This window comes from Phascolarctos cinereus, unplaced genomic scaffold, assembly GCF_003287225.1.
Source record: "Phascolarctos cinereus isolate Bilbo 61053 unplaced genomic scaffold, phaCin_HiC Scaffold_5;HRSCAF=322, whole genome shotgun sequence".
Taxonomy (NCBI): domain Eukaryota; kingdom Metazoa; phylum Chordata; class Mammalia; order Diprotodontia; family Phascolarctidae; genus Phascolarctos; species Phascolarctos cinereus.
In genome coordinates, this window is record NW_027555958.1 from 9,772,268 (window position 1) to 9,790,637 (window position 18,370).

The window sequence follows — 18,370 nt, forward strand, 5'->3', positions numbered from 1 at the left end:
TCTGCCGACCTAAGACATATGCAGAAGCCTTTCCTTTTTTTTTTCCCTCCTCTTTTGAATCCTATATGATAACCTTGAAAATCACTCCAGGAAAAGATGAACCAGATTCCCTCTGTGCGGCATGGCCTGTACCACGTTCGGTTTTGCTGCCAGTCTCATCCCCTCCCCCAAGTGACCTCGCATTTAGTCTGTGTGTAGTTGGTGCCGTGTTTGGTGTAGGAGTATACACACGCACATTCATCTTCAAGAGAGTGTAAGCTCACTGAGGGCAGTGACTGTTTCTTTTTTTTATTCGTAGTGCCCGTGATAGTAAATACTTGTTCCTTGATTTTATGTAATATTATTAAATTGTTTAGTGCTGACTCTTAGATACCTCTAAAAATAAAAAAAAGGACGTAGCGAGGTGGTGGCACCATGGATAGAACTCCAGCCTTGGAGTCAGGAGGACCTGAGTTCAAATCCGCCCTTAAACACTTGACACTTACTGAGTGTATGACCTTGGCAAGTTACTTAACCCTGATGGCCACACCAAAAAGCAAAAAAAAAAAATAAAAATAAATAAAAATTTTAAAAATTAAATTTTAATGTCTATTTTTATTTTAGCATCAAAATAGTGATTAATTGAAATCTCACTTATCTAGCAGGGAAGGAGGGATTCTACTTAAATATGTTTCCCACTAACTTAATCCAAACACTCTTTAAATACCAAAACTTCTTAAACTTTATTTAGCTTTTTTTTTTTGGTAGAACTTATTCTAAGGTGCTCTTTGGCTTTCCTTCCTCCTTAAATACAGGGTATAGATATGCTGCATCCAATAAATCTCCAGAAAACCAATTCCCTTTACAGGAAAGTAGTCCTGTTGAAAAAGCAAACCTCATAAATCTTGAGGTGGAGTTGTTCCTGTTTGTAGATGAGAAGCTATCTCTGGCCCCAGCTTCTCTTTGTGGCCACCTGCCAGCCCTTGGCAAACTGTGAAATCTGTCTTCTTTGGTCTTTATTTACCTTCTTCTCCTCTAGGAGACCAGTCCTCATCCCCTTTTCAGGTGCCAGCATCCTCTACTATTCTGTCCTCTTTCACTGGGCTTGTATGGCCCAATGGAGAGACCCTTGAATTTGGAGTCAGAGGAGTCTGGTTCAAATCTGGCTGTGCTCCAGATTCCCTTGTGACCTTTGGCAAATCATTTAACGCCTGTGGGCCTCTGTTCCTAATCTTGAAAATGAGAGGGTTAAGCTAGATGACCCCTTTGGTCCTTCCAGCTCTAAATCTGTGACCTGTTATACCCCGCCATGGGGGTGGGGGGGTCTGATCTCTTTCACGTTTGTTGATTGGCTTTAACCAAAACTCACTCACACTAAAGTGTTGCCACAGTCACGTAGAGCCATAGATTCTACAATTGCAAAGAGACTTTGAGGTCCACCTTGCCAGCCCATGCCTGACCCAGGGGTTGTCTGGCCCCTGCAGCCTATATCTGTTTCTCCTGATTGGGCCCTCTGGGAACAAGAAAAGTAGGAAGTCGTACCCCTCCTCAGATCCTTGAAGACCCCAACTGCTCCTCACCCTTCCTGTACCTCACCCCCAACCTCCTCTTCCAGCTCAATAGCCTCAATTTCTTGAGATCCTTTTCATGGGGCCTGGAGTCCAACCCTTTCCCCTCCAGGTTGTCCGCATCGTTTCTGAGTGTAGGGTCCAGAACGGAGCTCTTCATGGATGTTCTCGTAGTTTGGGGGCTTCCAAGTCACGCTGTTGTTGACTCGTGCTGATCTCACAGTCTACTCAATCCCTCCATTTTTTCACAGGAGCTGTTGGCTAGCCATGCTTCCACCATCCCAGATCCCATTTCATTTAAGGACACTATCACTTATTTCCAGCTGTAGTTCATGGAGTTCAGAGGCCTGGAGTCCTAGAATATTGGATAGGAACTTCATCTTTGTCTAATCAAACTCCAGTGTTTTACAGCTGGGGAAACTGAAGCTCTTTTATTGACTTTTCATTAGAGGATATAGTTAAAGGTTACTCTTAGATTCAAATAACTGTTTAGTTTATAGGTTATGGAAACCTTTCTTAGTAAAAACATCAACAGTAGATTCTGTGTTTAAAGACAATTGTACTTTGCATATACAGTTTGGATGTCAGGTTTGGAGAGGAGCTCGGCCTATTGAGCTGAAAACAAAGAAGAATGTCGGTGGAAGTTGCTGACAATAATATAGCCAACATTATATTATCACAATGACTTTATCTGCTTGAGAATGCCATTGGAATCTCTCTCTGTTTTGCAGCCTCCCAAAGTAAAATGTTTGACTAGAATCTGGCACCCTAACATCACGGAGATGGGGGAAATCTGTCTGAGGTAAGTTTCCCTACCTTCTCTGTACTCTATCCCCCAAGAAAAATAGAAAGAAAATTCCTCTCTTTACATTTTTGAGGAATTTGTAATTGGGGGTTTTTATTATCAGGTCTATGGCCTATGGGCAGCTGGGTGGCTAAGGGATAGAGCACCAGGCTTGGAATCAGAAATACGTATCTTCGTTCAGACCTGGCCTCAGACATTTAATAACTGTGTCTAAGCTATTAAGACATAGCTTAGAAGGAAAGGTTGCACCACCCTGGGGATGTAGCCCTAGGCAAGTCATTTAACCCTGTTAGCCTCAGTTCCTCGTCTGTAAAATGAGCTGGAGAAGGAAATGGCAGACTACTCTAGCATCTCTGCCAAGAAAACCCCAAAATGGAGTCACAAAGAGTTGGACAGGACTGAAATGACTGAGCTTAATTTCCTATGACCTATGGTCATCTGCTGCAAGAATAGCTTACGACTTTGGCAGTGCCATAAATATCAATGGAAGATGACTGGGGCAGCGTGGAAGAGAATTCATTCAGTAGCATGTGTCAGGGGCTGCTGTGTGTTGGGGGAGGGGGGGAGGAAGAGGGAAGGCATTTGTCAAAAGTGGCAAAATATACGAAGTTTATGTGTCCTTCCTTTCCCTTCCTTGGAGCTCCAGTCTCCTTCCTAAGCAGCAGGCACCCTCGTGCTTCTCTTGTCTGTCTAAAGCAGGGTAGCAAACAAAACATTCCCTGTCTTTCTGTTCCTAGACATGGTTCCCTTCATTGTCGATGTAAGCCCAGATCCTATACCTGGCTTTAGTGAAAAAATTCTACTTTTTATTGTGGATGGAAGTTACAGGGAGGCAGATTCTTGGTCCAAGGAGGCTTGTGGGACAGTTTGAACTGCCTGGTAGTTACCTCCTTCTCACGTCCATTCGCTTCCTTCCCAGCCTCTCTCCTTTCTCTCCACTCGCACAGCCGCTGTTCTAGGCCAGGCCTGGACTGTGACAGTAGCCTTCCCCTTCCTGCTGCAGGTCCTTCCCCCATTCCACGCCTGCTCCGCTCAAACGCCAGCGTGATTTTCCTGAATCACAGAGCGGCCAGGGTGACCCCTCTGTCCCCTACTTAGTAAACTCCCAGGGGCTCTCGCTCCTACTTCTCTGACTGTTCCTTCTCTGTCCCTCTTGAAGAGCTCACCCACATCATACCCAATAACCATGGAGGTCCCCAGTGCTCCATGTGGAGCCCTCTTCTTTTCTTCCTCTGCCCTGTTTCACTTGGTGATCTTAGCAGCTTCTGTGAGTTTAGTTACCATCTTTGTGCAGATGGTGGTCTGATCTGCTTGTCCAGCCCTAACCTCTCTCCCAACCTCCCGTCTTGTAATTCCAGCTGCCCAGTAAACATCTTGAACCAGATGTGCTGTAGAAATCTTAAACTCAGCATGTCCAAAACTGAACTCATTATCTTTTTCCCTAATCCTTCCCTCCCCTCTCCCTGAGCTCCTCATTTACTTTCAAGGGCACCACCATCCTCCTTTCATCCTCCCAGGCTCAGTCGGTGGTCCACTCCTGTCATTTCTACTTTCACAATATCTCTCATTTGCTCCCCCTTCTCTCCTCTGATCCTGCTCCTGAGTCTCTGGTGCTGGCCCTGGACACACGCCTGGTGATAGCTGCTGCTGGGATTCCCTGCCTGAGTTAATGTGGTAGCAACTCAATTAAAAGAATAGATCAGAAGTCTTTTTTGGCCCCAGCCGCTAATTAATTAATAATTAGACACTAAGTGCAATTAGAAAACATTCCTTCAGTGGTTGATAGCTGAGAGAATTTTTGGAACTTTTGAGACACGCAGGAGCAGGGGAAAGATTGGCCCCAAATCTGCCCCAGAATCCACCATCTCTGGTTGGTTGGTTTCTTTCAGTTAGGAGGAAAATGCCTGAATTTAGCAGGTTTATGGAGCTGTCTCTGCTAGGCAGGATCGTCCACAAAATGACAAAATCCATTCAAGCCCTGGGCCATTGCCCTTGAGCATCCACAAGGACAGATGAGCAGTAACTGACATCTTCACTCACGTTCCAGGAACAATATTATAGTTGTTGTATCTCAGGCAGCAAGCTTAGTTAGTAATTCGTGTCTGAAAACGGTCCTTGTTTTCCCATTTTGAAATCTTCTTAAAGTCATAATTCATGAATGAAGAAGTTCCTATCCCAAACTGAGAGCTTAAATATTTTGATTTTCTTAGTCGAGTTTTTATTATTCTTAGTTCTAAAAATAATATAATTGTATAGAAGAACATTGGGCTGTGTGGTATTTGAGAACTTGTACCGCCCTTTCAGTGATGTGAAAGTGCCTTTTGCTGTAAAAGTGTATATCCTTAATCCTGGGGTTTACCCACTGACATTATGTGTGACGTCAAACCCTAGAGTGCTCCCCACAGCTTTGGAAGCATTCTGAATAACCCGAAGAGCAGTGGAATGGCCCGGTGCGCCCCAGGCTCCATCCAGCCCACGGAGGGGCATGAAGTCATTATCAGAAAGGGCTGGAACAGAGAAGGAGGTGGGGCAGGTCTTGTAGCAAGAATGAGGAGCGAGGGATGGACCTGCTGAGGGAAGGAAAAGTAGATGGACTGAGATCCTCTGTGGAGGATTCATGGGGTTGTGTGGTGCCAGGAAGAGGGGAGAATTTACTGTCTGTCTGAAGGGGCTGTGATGAGTATGTGTGAGTGGACTACCTACGCTAATGACTTAATTCACAGAAAGTGTCAGAAATAAGAATTCTCGTTTCGTTTTAAATGGGACGCTTTCATTTTAGACTTTGCTTTAAATTTGTCCCAAGGACATTAAAGGGAATGGGAGTGCTGTTGATTGATTGATTTATGTAATATTCTTTAGTCAGGGCTCCTAGTTTGGGCAAATGCTTCAGAGAATCAAGATTTTCACTCAGTCAACATTCACACATGTTTAGAGTAGGGGCCTTCCAAGGTTTTTCCTAGCTCTGATTCTGTGACTTAATTTTAGGTAGGTGTATTCTAAGTTATCTCTGTCCTCCCCACTCATGGCCAGGTATGTTGCAAGAGCATCATAGTTAGTCTCCAGGGATGGAGCTGACCAGCTTTCTTTGGGCTGATGCCTGTTAACTCAGCAATGGACGCCATTTGTCTATGACCTGGAGAAACAAGGGCCAGCCTGAGCTTTCCACAAAAGCCCGCTAGTCACAGCATTACTCGGTCATTGTCATGGAGGATCCCAAGGGCTGTTCCATTAACAGGTGAATGAAAATGTATTTATTCTATATTTCAGAAAGCTCTCAGATTTGTGACGCCGAATTTTAAATAGCCTATTTCCAGAATTGTCCCAAAGAGTAGCACAGGGCACTAGAACCCAGTCTTTGTGACCAAATTTCTTTAAGACTCTTGTGTCCTTGACATCCAGTTGAATGTCAGATGACACCTGATAAATTGACATTGTACTAGACACCCAGCGGAAATTACCTCCTTTCTATTCAGCTTCCAGGGGAGGGGATCCGATTAGATAATGAGGCACAATTTACTTCCCTGTTATTTGACAAATCATAGTGACAGCCATTTTTCATGCTTTCTTTCTGGGGATAAAATGAATTCTGAGCTCTGCTGGGATAGAAGTTGAAATGCGTTTTCTGTCAGAAATTGAGCTACCACTGAAAGAATGTGGGAAAGAGAAGTCATTAAAATGTAGACCCTCCTCCTTTATGGTTTAGAAAGAGCTAAAGAATTCAGGTATGGTTTTTTTTTAATATAAATTTATTTATTTTTAGTTTTCAATATTCACTTCCACAGGTTTTTGAGTTCCAAATTTCTCACCCTTCCCCCCACCCCAAGATGGCATGCATTCTGAATACCCCTTCCCCTGGTCTGCCTTCTCTTCTATCTCTCCCCCCTCCCTTCTCTTAGCCCCTTCCCCTTCTATTTTCCTGTAGAGCAGGATAGACTTCTTGTACCCCATTTCCTGTATTTCTTATTTCCCAGTTGCATGTGAAAACATCTTTTTTAAAACATGTGTTTTTAAAACTTTGAGTTCCAAATTTTCTTCCCTTCCTCCCTCCCCACCCATCCTCATTGAAAAGGCAAGCAACTCAATATAGGTTGTACATGTGCAGTTATGCAAAACACTTCCTTAGTAGACATGTTTTAAAAAACTAACTCTATTTCCCTTAATCCTATCCTGCCCTCCCATTTATTCTATTCTTTCTTTTGACCCTGTCCCTCCTCAGAAGTATTTGCTTCTGATTACCCTCTTTCCCAATCTGCCCTCCTCTCTATCACCCCCCTGCTCTCTTGTCCCCTTCTCCCCTATTTTCCTGTAGGGTAAGACAGATTCCATACCCAATTGAATGTGTATGTTATTTCTCTCCTTAAGCCAAATCCTATGAGAATAAGATTCCTCATTCCCTCTCACCTTCCCCTGTTTCCCCTCCACTGTGAGAGACTTTTCTTTTCTGTTTTTTTTTGTGAGATAATTTACCCCATTCTACCTCTCCCTTTCTTCTCCAAGTATCATCCTCTCTCATCCCTTAATTTTATTCTCCAGATATGACCCCTTAATCTTCAACTCACCCTGTGCCCTCTATCTATCTATCTATATATACATACATACATTTTTTTCCTTCAACTACCCTAATACTGACAAAGTTCTCATGAGTTACAAATATCATCTTTCCATGCAGGAATGTAAACAGTTCAATCTTAATAAGTCTCTTATGATTTCTCTTTCCTGTTTACCTCTTCATGTTCCACTGGAGTCCTGTATTTGAAAGTCAAATTTTCTGTTTAGCTCTGGTCTTTTCATCAGGAATGCTTGAAAGTCCTCTATTTCACTGAATGACCATTTTTTCCCCTGAAGGATTATACTCAGTTTTGCTGGGTAGGTGATTCTTGGTTGTAATCCTATCTCCTTTGCCCTCCGGAATATTATATTCCATGCCCTGCGGTCCTTTAATGTAGAAGCTGCTAAATCTTGTGTTATCCTGATTGTGTTTCCACAGTACTTGAATTGTTTCCTTCTGGCAGCTTGTAATATTTTCTCCTTGACCTGGGAACTCTGGAATTTGGCTACAATATTCCTAGGAGTTTTCCTTTGGGGATCTCTTTCAGGAGGAGATCTGTGGATTCTTTCAATTTCTATTTTGCCCTCTGGTTCTAATATATCAGGGCAGTTTTCCTTGATAATTTCTTGAAAGATGATGTCTAGGCTCTTTTTTTGATCATGGCTTTCAGATAGTCCAATAATTTTTAAATTCTCTCTCCTGGATCTATTTTCCAGGTCAGTTGTTTTTCCAATGAGATATTTCACATTGTTTTCTAATTTTTCATTCTTTTGGATTTGTTTTACAGTGTCTTGATTTCTCATAAAGTCACTAGCTTCCAATTGCTCTATTCTAATTTTTAAGGAAGTATTTTCTTCAGTAATCTTTTGGACTTCCTTTTCCATTTGGCCAATTTTTCTTTTTAGGGCATTTTTCTCCTCATTGGCTTTTTGGACCTCTTTTGCCATTTGGGTTAGGCTGTTTTTTAAGGTGTTATTTTCTTCAGTATTTTTTGGGTCTCCTTTAGCAAGCTGTTGACTTGTTTTTCATGATTTTCTTGCATCACTCTCATTTCTCTTCCCAGTTTTTCCTCTACTTCCCTTACTTGCTTCTCAAAATCCCTTTTGAGCTCTTCCAAGGCCTGGGACTGATTCATATTTTTCTTGGAGGCTTTGGATGTAGGAGCTTTGACTTTGTTGTCTTCTTCTGGTTGTATATTTTGATCTTCTTATTCACCAAAGTAAGATAATATAGTCTGACTCTTTTTGTGCTGCTTGCTCATGATCCCAGCCAATTACTTGAGTTTTAAACTCTTTGTTAAGGTAAGAGTCTGCTTCCAATGTGGAGAGTGTACTGTCCCAAGCTTCAGGGGTTTGTGTAGCTGTTTTCAGAGATACTTGTAGGGACCTGTAAATTTTCAGTTCTTCCAAGGTGGTATGATAAGGGGCGAGGTGTTTACTCCTTTCCTGGCCTGTGACCACAAGTATTCCTTTCTGTCCTGTAACTGTGAGGAGGGGTTCCTCTCCACAGCCACTACAAGCTCCACCACGCCAGTGCTCCTCCTCGCCCCAGCACCACCGCCCAGAACTGTGACCCAGATCCACACACGGGCAAAGCAAGAGATTCCTGCCTCAGCACTGGCAAAGAGATCCCTGCAGTCCCTCTCTGATCAGTCACTGGATTCCCCCTCAGTCTGTGGGCTGGAAGCTCAGGAAGCAGCTGCCCCCCGGCCACGCTCTTGGGGAATGGAGCTGAAACCCCGCCTTCCTCTCTGACCACTGACAGAAACAGACTTTTCCCACTGACCTTCTAAATTGTCTTTGGCATTCGTGGATTGAGGAGTCTGCCCGCGATTCAGTCCTCTGAGGCCTGCTCCAGGTTTGCTGCAGCCTGCGCCCCCACGCCGCGCTGTGCTGCGCTCCTAGGCCAGCGCGATACACCTTTCTGATCAATCCTCCAGGTTGTCTTGGGCTGGAAATTTGTTTCACTCTGTCTTTTTGTGGGTTCTGCTGCTTCAGAATTTGTTTAGAGCCATTTTTTATGAGTATTTGGAGGAAGTTTGGGGGAGAGCTCAAGTAAGTCACTGCTTTCACTCTGCCATCTTGGCTCCGCCCTGTCTCAGGTATGGTTTTCATACAGCCTTAAAGTAATTGAGGTATTTCTTCCATTCTGTTCTAAAAACAGTTGCTAAAGCCTCAGCCAGTTCCCTGATGCCCCTCAGGTATAAGGAACGCTCAGTTGAGAAGAGGCCTCTGAGGTGGGCCTGCCCTCACTGGCCTGATCTGAGGCACAGAAGCTCGAGGTGTCAGGGCATCATTGAGCTCATTGGGAGAGCAGCTTTAGGGTAGTTTTCTCCTAAAACATTTGGGTTTATCCAGATAATAGAAATCACAGTGACTGCTTTTTGTAATCAGAGCTAGTACACTCAACCTTTTTCTGGCCCAGTGAACCTTTCTTCCCCAACTCCTTGTCCCACCCCATGGCATAACCAGACCCCAGTGTGACAGACAGGTACTGTCTTCTCACTTTTCTGCCCTTCTGTAAACGTGTAATTTCTGTGTAAATGGGGAGGGGAGAAAGATGTCTGGAGAGAGCTAGATCCAGGCGTTGGGGCATTGGACTTGAGGACCTTGAAGGGGACACTTAGGGGTTCAGCATTCTGACTTGAGGCCCACAAGTACACATATAATTTTCCCTCCAACTACCCTTATACTGACAAAGGTCTTATGAGTTACAAATATCACCTTTCCAGGCAGAGATTTGCAGTTCAACCTTAATTAAATCCCTTATGATTTCTCTTTCCTGTTTATCTCTTCATGCTTCTCTTGAGTCTTGTATTTGAAAGTCAGATTTTCTATTCAGCTCTGGTCTTTTCATCAGGAATGCTTGAAAGTCCTCTATTTCACTGAATGTCTTTTTTTTCCCCTGAAGGATTATGCTCAGTTTTGCTGGGTAGATGATTCTTGGCTGTAATCCTGTCTCCTTTGACCTCCGGAATATCATATTCCAACCCCTCTGATCCCTTAATGTAGAAGCTGCTAAATCTTGTGTTATCCTGATCGTATTTCCACAAAAATTGAATTGTTTCTTTCTGGCTGCTTGCAATATTTTCTCCTTGACCTGGGAGCTCTGGAATTTGGCTACAATATTCCTAGGAGTTTTCCTTTGGGGATCTCTTTCAGGAGGTGATCAATGGATTCTTTCAATTTCTATTTTGCCCTTTGGTTCTAGAATATGAGGGCAGTTTTCCTTGATAATTTCTTGAAAGGTGATGTCTAATCTCTTTTTTTAATCATGGCTTTCAGATAGTCCAATAATTTTTAAATTCTCTCTCCTGGATCTATTTTCCAGGTCAGTTGTTTTTCCAGTGAGACATTTCACATTGTCTTCTATTTTTTTCATCCTTTTGGTTTTGTTTTACAGTGTCTTCATTTCTTATACAATCACTAGCTTCCAATTGCTCCATTCTAATTTTTTTTTTTTTGGTGAGGCAATTGGGGTTAAGTGACTTGCCCAGGGTCACACAGCTAGTAAGTGTCATGTGTCTGAGGCTGGATTTGAACTCACGTCCTCCTGACTCCAAGGCCAGAGCTCTATCCACTGCACCACCTACCTGTCCCTTCCATTCTAATTTTTGAGGAAGTATTTTCTTCAGTGAGTTTTTGGACTTCCTTTTCTATCTGGCCAATTCTGCTTTTTAAGGCGTTCTTCTCCTCGTTGGCTTTTTGGACCTCTTTTGCCATTTGGGCTAGTCTATTTTTTAAGGTGTTATTTTCTTCAGTATTTTTTTGGGTCTCCTTTAGCAGGCTGTTGACTTGTTTTTCATGATTTTCTTGCATCACTCTCATTTCTCTTCCCAGTTTTTCCTCTACTTCTCTTACTTCTCAAAATCCCTTTTTAGCTCTTCCATGGCCTGGGACTGATTCATATTTTTCTTGGAGACTTTGGATGTAGGAGCTTTGACTTTGTTGTCTTCTTCTGGTCATATGTTTTGATCTTCTTTGTCACCGTAAAAGGATTCTGTGCTCTGAGTTTTTTTCCACTGCCTGCTCGTGTTCCCAGCCAAATACTTGAGTTTTAAACTCTTTGTTAAGGTAGGGATCTGCTTCCATTGTGGAGAATGTACTGTCCCAAGCTTTAGGGGTTTTGTGCCGCTGTTTTCCGAGATACTTCTAGGGACCGGTAAATTTTTAGTTCTTCTAAGGTGTTGTGATCAAGGGCGAGGTGTTTATTCCTTTCCTGGCCTGTGCTCTGGTCTGTGAGTGACCACAAGCACTCTTTTCTGCCTTGAAACTATGAGGAGATTTCCTCTACACCAGCACTACAAGGTCCATCACGCCAGCACTACTCCTCACCCCAGGAACGCCACCCAGTACTGCAACCCAGATTCAAGGAAGGGTAAAGCAAGAGAATCCTACATCAATGCCAGCAAAGAGATCCCTGTAATCTCCCTCTGATCAGCCACTCCATTCCCCCTCCATCTGTGGGCCGAGAGCTCCGGAAGCAGCGGCACCCCGGAGCTGCACCAGGACTGGGACCGGACTGAGCTCCTCTTTCACCCAGGTCCAACAGACCTTTCCTACTGACCTTCCAAGTTGTCTTTGGCATTTGTGGGCTGAGAAGTCTGGGAACCGCCACAGCTGCCCGTGATTCAGTTCCCTGATGCCGCTCCAGGTTCACTGAGGCCTGGTCTGTGCCTGTGTGCCCACACTGACTTGTGCTCCTCTCCCAGCCCGGCACAGTAGACTATCCAACCAACCGTCCAGGTTGTCTTGGGCTGTGAAGTTGTTTCACTTTGTCTTTTTGTGGCTTCTGCTGCTCTAGAATTTGTTTAGAGCCGTTTTTTACAGGAATTTGGAGGGGCTTGGGGGAGAGCTCAAGCAAGTCACTGCATTTGCTCCACCATCTTGGCTCCATGACCTGCCCAGGCCTACCAGTAGACCTCAGAAGTGGAGCCATCAGGGTAAAGTACCTGGGAGCTGTGTCCTTGGCCAAGCTAGATCAGCTGGATCTCTGAATGCCCTCCCATGGCTGCCCCTGGTGTCCAGTCACACAGCCGCCACCAGGCCTTCAGCGCCTCTCCCCTGAATGGGCACAGTAGCTTTCTGTTGTTCTCTCTGTGGACAAGGGGACCGCGCTCATTGCCCAGTCCAGCCTCCTTTGTATCGTTGAGGAGTCTGAGACACGGGGCCGCAGTGCCCTGTGCAGCTGATGCCTGTAGTAAGAGGGATTTTAACCCAGATGTTCTGACACAAGCAGTGTGTCCTAACCATTTTGCCAGATGTTAGTGACATAGCTATGAAATGCCGCTGGTCCAAGCAACTCCACCTTGGTGTACCTGGGCTCTCTTAAGGCATCTGCGCAGAAATCTCAAGATCAGATTTCGGTGTTCCCTGGAATTCCTCTTCCTGCCTTAGATGGCCGGGAGGACTGGAAAGGAGATCAGTTGAGGGGAATCACAGCCTATTTCACCCTCTCCGTCCATGAACACCCACCCTCGGGAGGGGGACTCCTTTGAGCCGTAAACTTTTTATTGTAATTTGCATTTATAATTTCCAAGGCTGTCGTTAACAGACAGTGAAGCAAGCTCAAAGGGTCATAGACTTAGCTCTGCAAAAGATGCTGAAGGTTACAGGCCTTGCCAAGGCTCTTGTTCAGTCATTTCAGTCATGTCCAACTCTCCGTGACCCCATGTGGGGTTTTCTTGGCAAAGATAGTGAAGTGGTTTACCATGTCCTCCTCCTGCTCATTCTACAGATGAGGAACTAGGGCAAAAGAGATGAAATGACTTTCACAGGGTCACCCAGCTAGGAAGTGTCTGAGGCTGGATTTGAACTTGGGTCTTTCAGACTCCAGGCCTGGCACTCAATCCACTGAGGCACCTAGCTGCCCTGCCTTGCCAAGGTTCTCAAAGCTGATAGATATCACAGATGGGACTTGAACTCGGGACTTTCTGATGCCAAATTCTACCTCCCTCTCTGCTTCACATAGCTTACCAGAGGCAGTGCTTCCAAGTGCAGCCTGAGCCAGGTTAAAATGTAATTGAGAAATATTTAACAAGATAAATAAAGATGCAACAAAACCTGGATAATGTTACATTTTAAAATTAGGTCACCATTCCCCCAGTGGGCTCCTTCTGTGTGGATGGATCTTTAATGCAGATTCATGGCCCATGTTTCGGTTAGCCTTTCACACCCCTGCACTTGACCAGGTGTTCTCCATAATGAAAATGCTGCTTTTGCCATAAGTGCTGTGTGAGAAGTCCAAAAACACATGGCCTCTAGGAGGTTATTTACCTCTCTTTGAAAACCTTTTCAAGCAAAAAAAAAATTGATTATAAAATTACGAGGATGACTAAAATCATGCCATCTCTGGCATGATTTGTGGGGGCAGAGACAAAGGGAGCAGACAGAGTCTCCTGTATCTTTCACCTTGCACCAGTAAAACTCTCCATATCGGCCTTAGGCCAGCCAAAGTGCTGGGGGAAGTCTTTGGATCCTTCGTGGGGTCACAGGATCTTGAGGTGCCCATGGCCCGAGAGGTCCCCTCCTCCACCCCTTGAATTTGATAGGTGGTCAAGCCAAGACCAAGCTCCAGGCCAGGGCCTCTGCCTTCACTTCAGTGCTCACTCCCTCCTGCCCCCGAGGTCTGAGAGCCAGCCGCCTGGCCCTGCCACTTCCTCTGATTGTGACAGATTACCAACATTCTACGAAGGAACACCAAAGATCTGACCATTTAGATGGGGGGGGTCAGTCACGGTGACCCCTGAGAGTTGTGGGCTGTTGTTATGAGCCCTGCAAAGTGTCAGATAGCATTTGGGGGGGATGGATGGGAGGCCAGGGCAAGAAACAAAGAAACACCTGGGGTGGGAAGGGGTGTGTGTGTGTGTGTGTGTGGTGTGTGTGCGCGCGCATGCGTACACATAAATGTCCACCGCAAAGGTGTGAGCAGCGTGCCAAGGAGGCCCTTAAGGAGGGAGTGCCCGGGAAAGGCTGTGAGGTGTGAGGGGGCTGCCCTGGCTGATCTCTGAGGTTTCTTTTGGCCCCGTTCCTGCACCCTTCTTTATTTCATGGCAGCTGCCTGAATGCTGTTGGGCAGGTCCTTGATGTTCTCGCCTTCTCCAGCCTGTCCTGAGCTGTCCTCTTCTCCCTTGAAGGGTCAAGACTGGCCTAGCCATTACTCTGCTCCCCAGCCCCTTCCTGGAGACTCTGTTGGCCCTTTTGTATCGAGTTGTGATAAGAACACACTTCCCCAACTCTGATGCTTTTGACCGAGTGGCTGCAGGACCAAGTGCAAGCCTAGAAACCCAGAACATCTGACAGAAATAAGGGGAGGACAATGGGGTGCCAGCAGACGGGGCATCGGGTTGTGCCCAGCATCACCATAGGGCTGCCCAGACATGGCCTCTACTGCTGCAAACGCAACTTTGAAGATTTATTGACCCTGACATGCAGTAACAAGGTCCTGGATTTATCTCCAGACACATTTATCCTGAGTTTCCATTTGCCCCCTGTCAGAGCTAACAGGTGACATCTGAGGAGATAGGTTAGCAGGAGAAGAAATGTCAGAGAACCAGAATCTGATTCCACTTGCAGATGGAGACATTTGGGGAGCTCATTTATCCAGAACGTGTCCTGACCAGAGGTGAGGGTTAGATTTCAGTGTTATCCTCACAGCCAAAAGAGTCGTTTTTAATTTCCTCATTTCTAAAAGATGCTGCCACCTGGTGGACTCAAGAAATCTACTGTCCAATTTATCTCCTGAAAAGTATAAGCAAACCAGCCAGATCAATTTATGTTAGATTTAGAACACTTTATAATGGTATTGAGCACCTAAGATATTATCACGAATGCTCAGATAAAAGCCACTTCCCAGCAATCTGCTCATCTCTGCCACATGATAAAGAAATGGAAAGAAAGTAAATTCATCCTCTGTACCCCGGTTACTCTGACCAAAATAGAAAACGAACAGCTTTCCGTAAATGACTGGCATAGTTGATGTCTGGAAAGAGAGTTGTAGCAACTTGTCATAAAATGCCATTCCAAGTGTCTGCCAGGGTGACCATGACAAGTCCTCTTCTGTGCCCAGGTCTTCTCTTGTAGCAGAACCCCTCGTGGACACACAGTGAGGGCAGCAGTCTCCAGCCTGTGTCAGGCTCCTAAGCAGGAGAGGGAGAGAAGGAAAACCTTGAGGAAGCCAAGAAGAGGGTGAGGAAAGAAGACGTGAACATGAGCTCTTTCTAAGGATTGTAGCTCGTGGGGAAAATGGCCCCAGGACAGCTAGCAGTGCAGAGAAAGCAGGCCCAGAGCCTCCCCCCAGCAGAAAAACTCCTTTTAAAAAAGCACATCATGAAGTGGAACTTTGTAGATTCATGAAGATTTTGCCCATCTTTAAAACCTAGGAGTGGACAAGATGGTTAAGATACAGGTGTTCTTCCTGGGGTCAGTCATAGTAAAATTTCCTACAGAAGGTTTCTGGGATAACTACCCATGAACAAAAGACTTGGGAAAACATGTTTCCATCTACTCTTTTCTCCAGATGCTGGCTCCTAGAGGCTCTGGCTCAGGAGAAGGGCTACTCATTGGGTTGTTCGTAGAAGGGTTGCAGGCTGTGTCTTGGGAGGAGAGTATCCACACCAGGAAAACTGCACAGAAATCTTTCGATGCTGAAATATGTTGCACAAGTTCACCCTTGATAGCCCTGTCCGTGTGTTGGTAAGACTGCTCCAGACCCTGACTAAGCAGTGTGTGTTTTTCTGTCTCTTTCAGCTTGCTGAGAGAACATTCAATCGACGGCACTGGATGGGCTCCCACAAGAACACTAAAGGTACGGAGCCTCTGTTGTTTCCTGTGTTACAGTGAAGAGTCAGGGGCAGCCCCATGTGCTAGTGGCTGCCCACAGCCTCCCTCCACCTCACTTTACACCAGGGTCTCCTCCCCGCCCCTAACTGTAGTCCTAGAGCCGGAAGGATCCTTGGAGTCTGTTCCTCTGGTGAAGAAGAGTCGCATGGCCTGTCTGGGAGGCACAGCTGGCAGTAGACTGCCAGGCCTATACCCCTCAGGGAAGTCCCAGGCTGCCCTCTCTGTCTTTGGTACCTCACGAGTTCTGCTGGGCATCTTGTTTCCCGGTTAGAGATAAGCTTCTGGAGGGCAGGGGCCATTTTTACCTTCCTAGGTGCTGGTGGCTGATTGACAGCAGCTCTTCACTGGATGCTGCTGGTCTTTAGCCTTCCCCAATTCTCCACCTGAGGTGGTCTCTTCCTCCTCTGGACCTGCCCTATGAACTTCTGTACACTGTTTTATACTGTATTCCCACCCAGCCTCCCCTACCAGACTGTCCCCTCCAGGGGGACAGGCACTCTGCCTTGCCTAGCACTTCTCCAAGAACCTGGCACAGCACCTTTTATTTACCCAGAGTGAACTCCCTGCGCCCAGGGGAATGAGGGATGGCCCGAGGTCGGTCTGTGTCGGGCAGGCTTTGACAGCCAAACTCAGTCCTACACCCACTGCTCCAAACTGCCTTTTGCCTTGTACTGAGTAGGTGTTTAATAGATGCCCATTGAATTGGTTTCTAGCTGGGAAAAAGGTTGGAAACCTGAAGGGGATGAGTCACTCAGCTTTTATTAGGGGCCTGTTGTGTGGGAAGAGCACACAGGAAACCAAGGTCTGGGTGCCTGCCCTGGGCTCTGTAGATCATGGCGGGATTGACTGAACAGGCACAGGGGAAATCACATGTCTGCAGGTGTGTGCCATCTCTGAGCCCTGCTTCCTCTCCAGTTAGGGCAGGCACTCCCCTTGAAAGCAGCTGAGAAATTGTAGCAGCCGGGCCACTCCACAAGTGACTTCTAAAAGGGATAGATGCAGGACTCATGGTTGGTGAGGGAGCTCCCAGATCATAGCCCAGCTGGGCTTCAGGAGGTAGTTCCTAGGGGGTTACCTATAGCCCAGAGAGATTAAGTCGCTTTCCCAAGGTGACACACAGCAGCAGAAGTAGGATTCGAACCCAGGTTTTCCTGACTCCAAACCCAACACTGTCCACTGTACCATACTGCCTCTGAGTGAATCCAAAAGATTTCAGTGGCAAGTTTACCTAGCTTCATTCCCTGGAGAGTTTAATGTGCGTTTATTCTCTCTTTATTTAGATAGTTTTAGTAAGAAACATTTGGATGGCTTGATGTGTCCATCACATGTCCATGCTCCGTGAACATGGAACAGATGATACGTGATTCTAGCTGGAAGGCAGCTGGATGGTGCAGTAGATCAAACACTGGGCCTGGAGTTCAAATCTAGCCTCAGACACTAATCATGTGATCCTGGGCAAGTTACCTCACCTGTGTTTACCTTAGTTTCCTAATGAAGATAATAATAACACCCACCTGCCAGGGTTGTCTTAAGGATCAAATGAAATAATATTTGGAAAGTACCTCTCCTAGTACCTGGCACGTAGTCGGCACCATACGAGTGCTGGTTGTTATCTTTATTGTTGTTGTTATAATTATCACCATGTGGTTCTGGGACCAGAAAAAAAGGGCCCCTTCATTTCTAAAGATCAGCTAGTAGGATCGATGTGTATGCCGAGTAGAAAACCTTTCATGTTTTGGGCCGCTTTTCTTCTAATCGTTTCAACTTAGAGTTTCCCAGGCAGGGCTGCACTTAACATATACTCATTGTGAGTGATGCCAGCATGTCTAAAATAGAGAGAAAAACGCGCCCCCGGATCCACCTTTAGCAGCTGCTTAGAACAAGTACGGCTTCCCATTGTTGAGTTGCCATTTTTAATTTCGAGGTTATGACAAAGTGGCTTTTTACTGTTGTAGTAGGGTTGTAGACTGCAGGAAACCACACATTGGGAAGCTCCTTATTCAGAATTCCTTTTAAAAAGGAAAACTCGTGAGCCTAGCAAACAAGTGACCTCTTTGAGGTCTCTGCTAGTGCTGTTCTCTGGGTTTTTCCTATTTCTCAGTAGCGTAAAATACTAATTCATCTCTAGTTGTTGTGAAAAGAACATAATAAAAAGCAAATTAAGGAAAAATCTCTAGGGAAATGGCCCCCAAATTAATGTATTGAGCAGCGACCCAGCTCTGATGTGTTTGCATCATCACTTGTTTACTGATTGGTCCTTCCATGTTCTTTAGTCCTTTCGTTTTGAGTTCAAATTGGACTGTACACCATGCACGGTTCACCAGCTCTTAAAACGAAGGCCAGATGTGCTCTAGCTAAAGCCCCTCATTTCATGGAGGAGAAAACTGAAGGCCAGAGAAGCTGTGCCATGGAGCTGGGCTTCAAGCCCAGGTTATCGGGCCACAAACATGGTGCTTTTTCTAGCACAATCGTAAGTCCATTGTCTGTGTCAGATTTTCTACACGTTCCTGGTGTGCTTCCTTCCTGGGGTGCAAAGGCAGCTTACATTCTTTCGGTGAAAAATCTTTGCCTCCAGCTTAGAATGGATGAAGCATATAAATAAAGCCATTGAGGCCTGCCCCGGGGGCTG

The 18,370-nt window shown here is 45.6% G+C and overlaps 1 protein-coding gene across 2 annotated transcripts in view; it reads left to right on the forward strand.

The window, feature by feature from the left end:
- The window catches only part of UBE2F (ubiquitin conjugating enzyme E2 F (putative)), a 123,892-nt gene that overhangs the window by 77,404 nt on the left and 28,118 nt on the right, over positions 1-18,370 (forward strand). For both annotated transcript variants that reach the window (XM_020972128.2, XM_020972127.2), the window contains exons 6-7: positions 2,279-2,349; positions 15,649-15,706. In XM_020972128.2, coding sequence (XP_020827787.1) covers positions 2,279-2,349; positions 15,649-15,706 — 129 coding nt within the window. The remainder of the gene's footprint in view (positions 1-2,278; positions 2,350-15,648; positions 15,707-18,370) is intronic.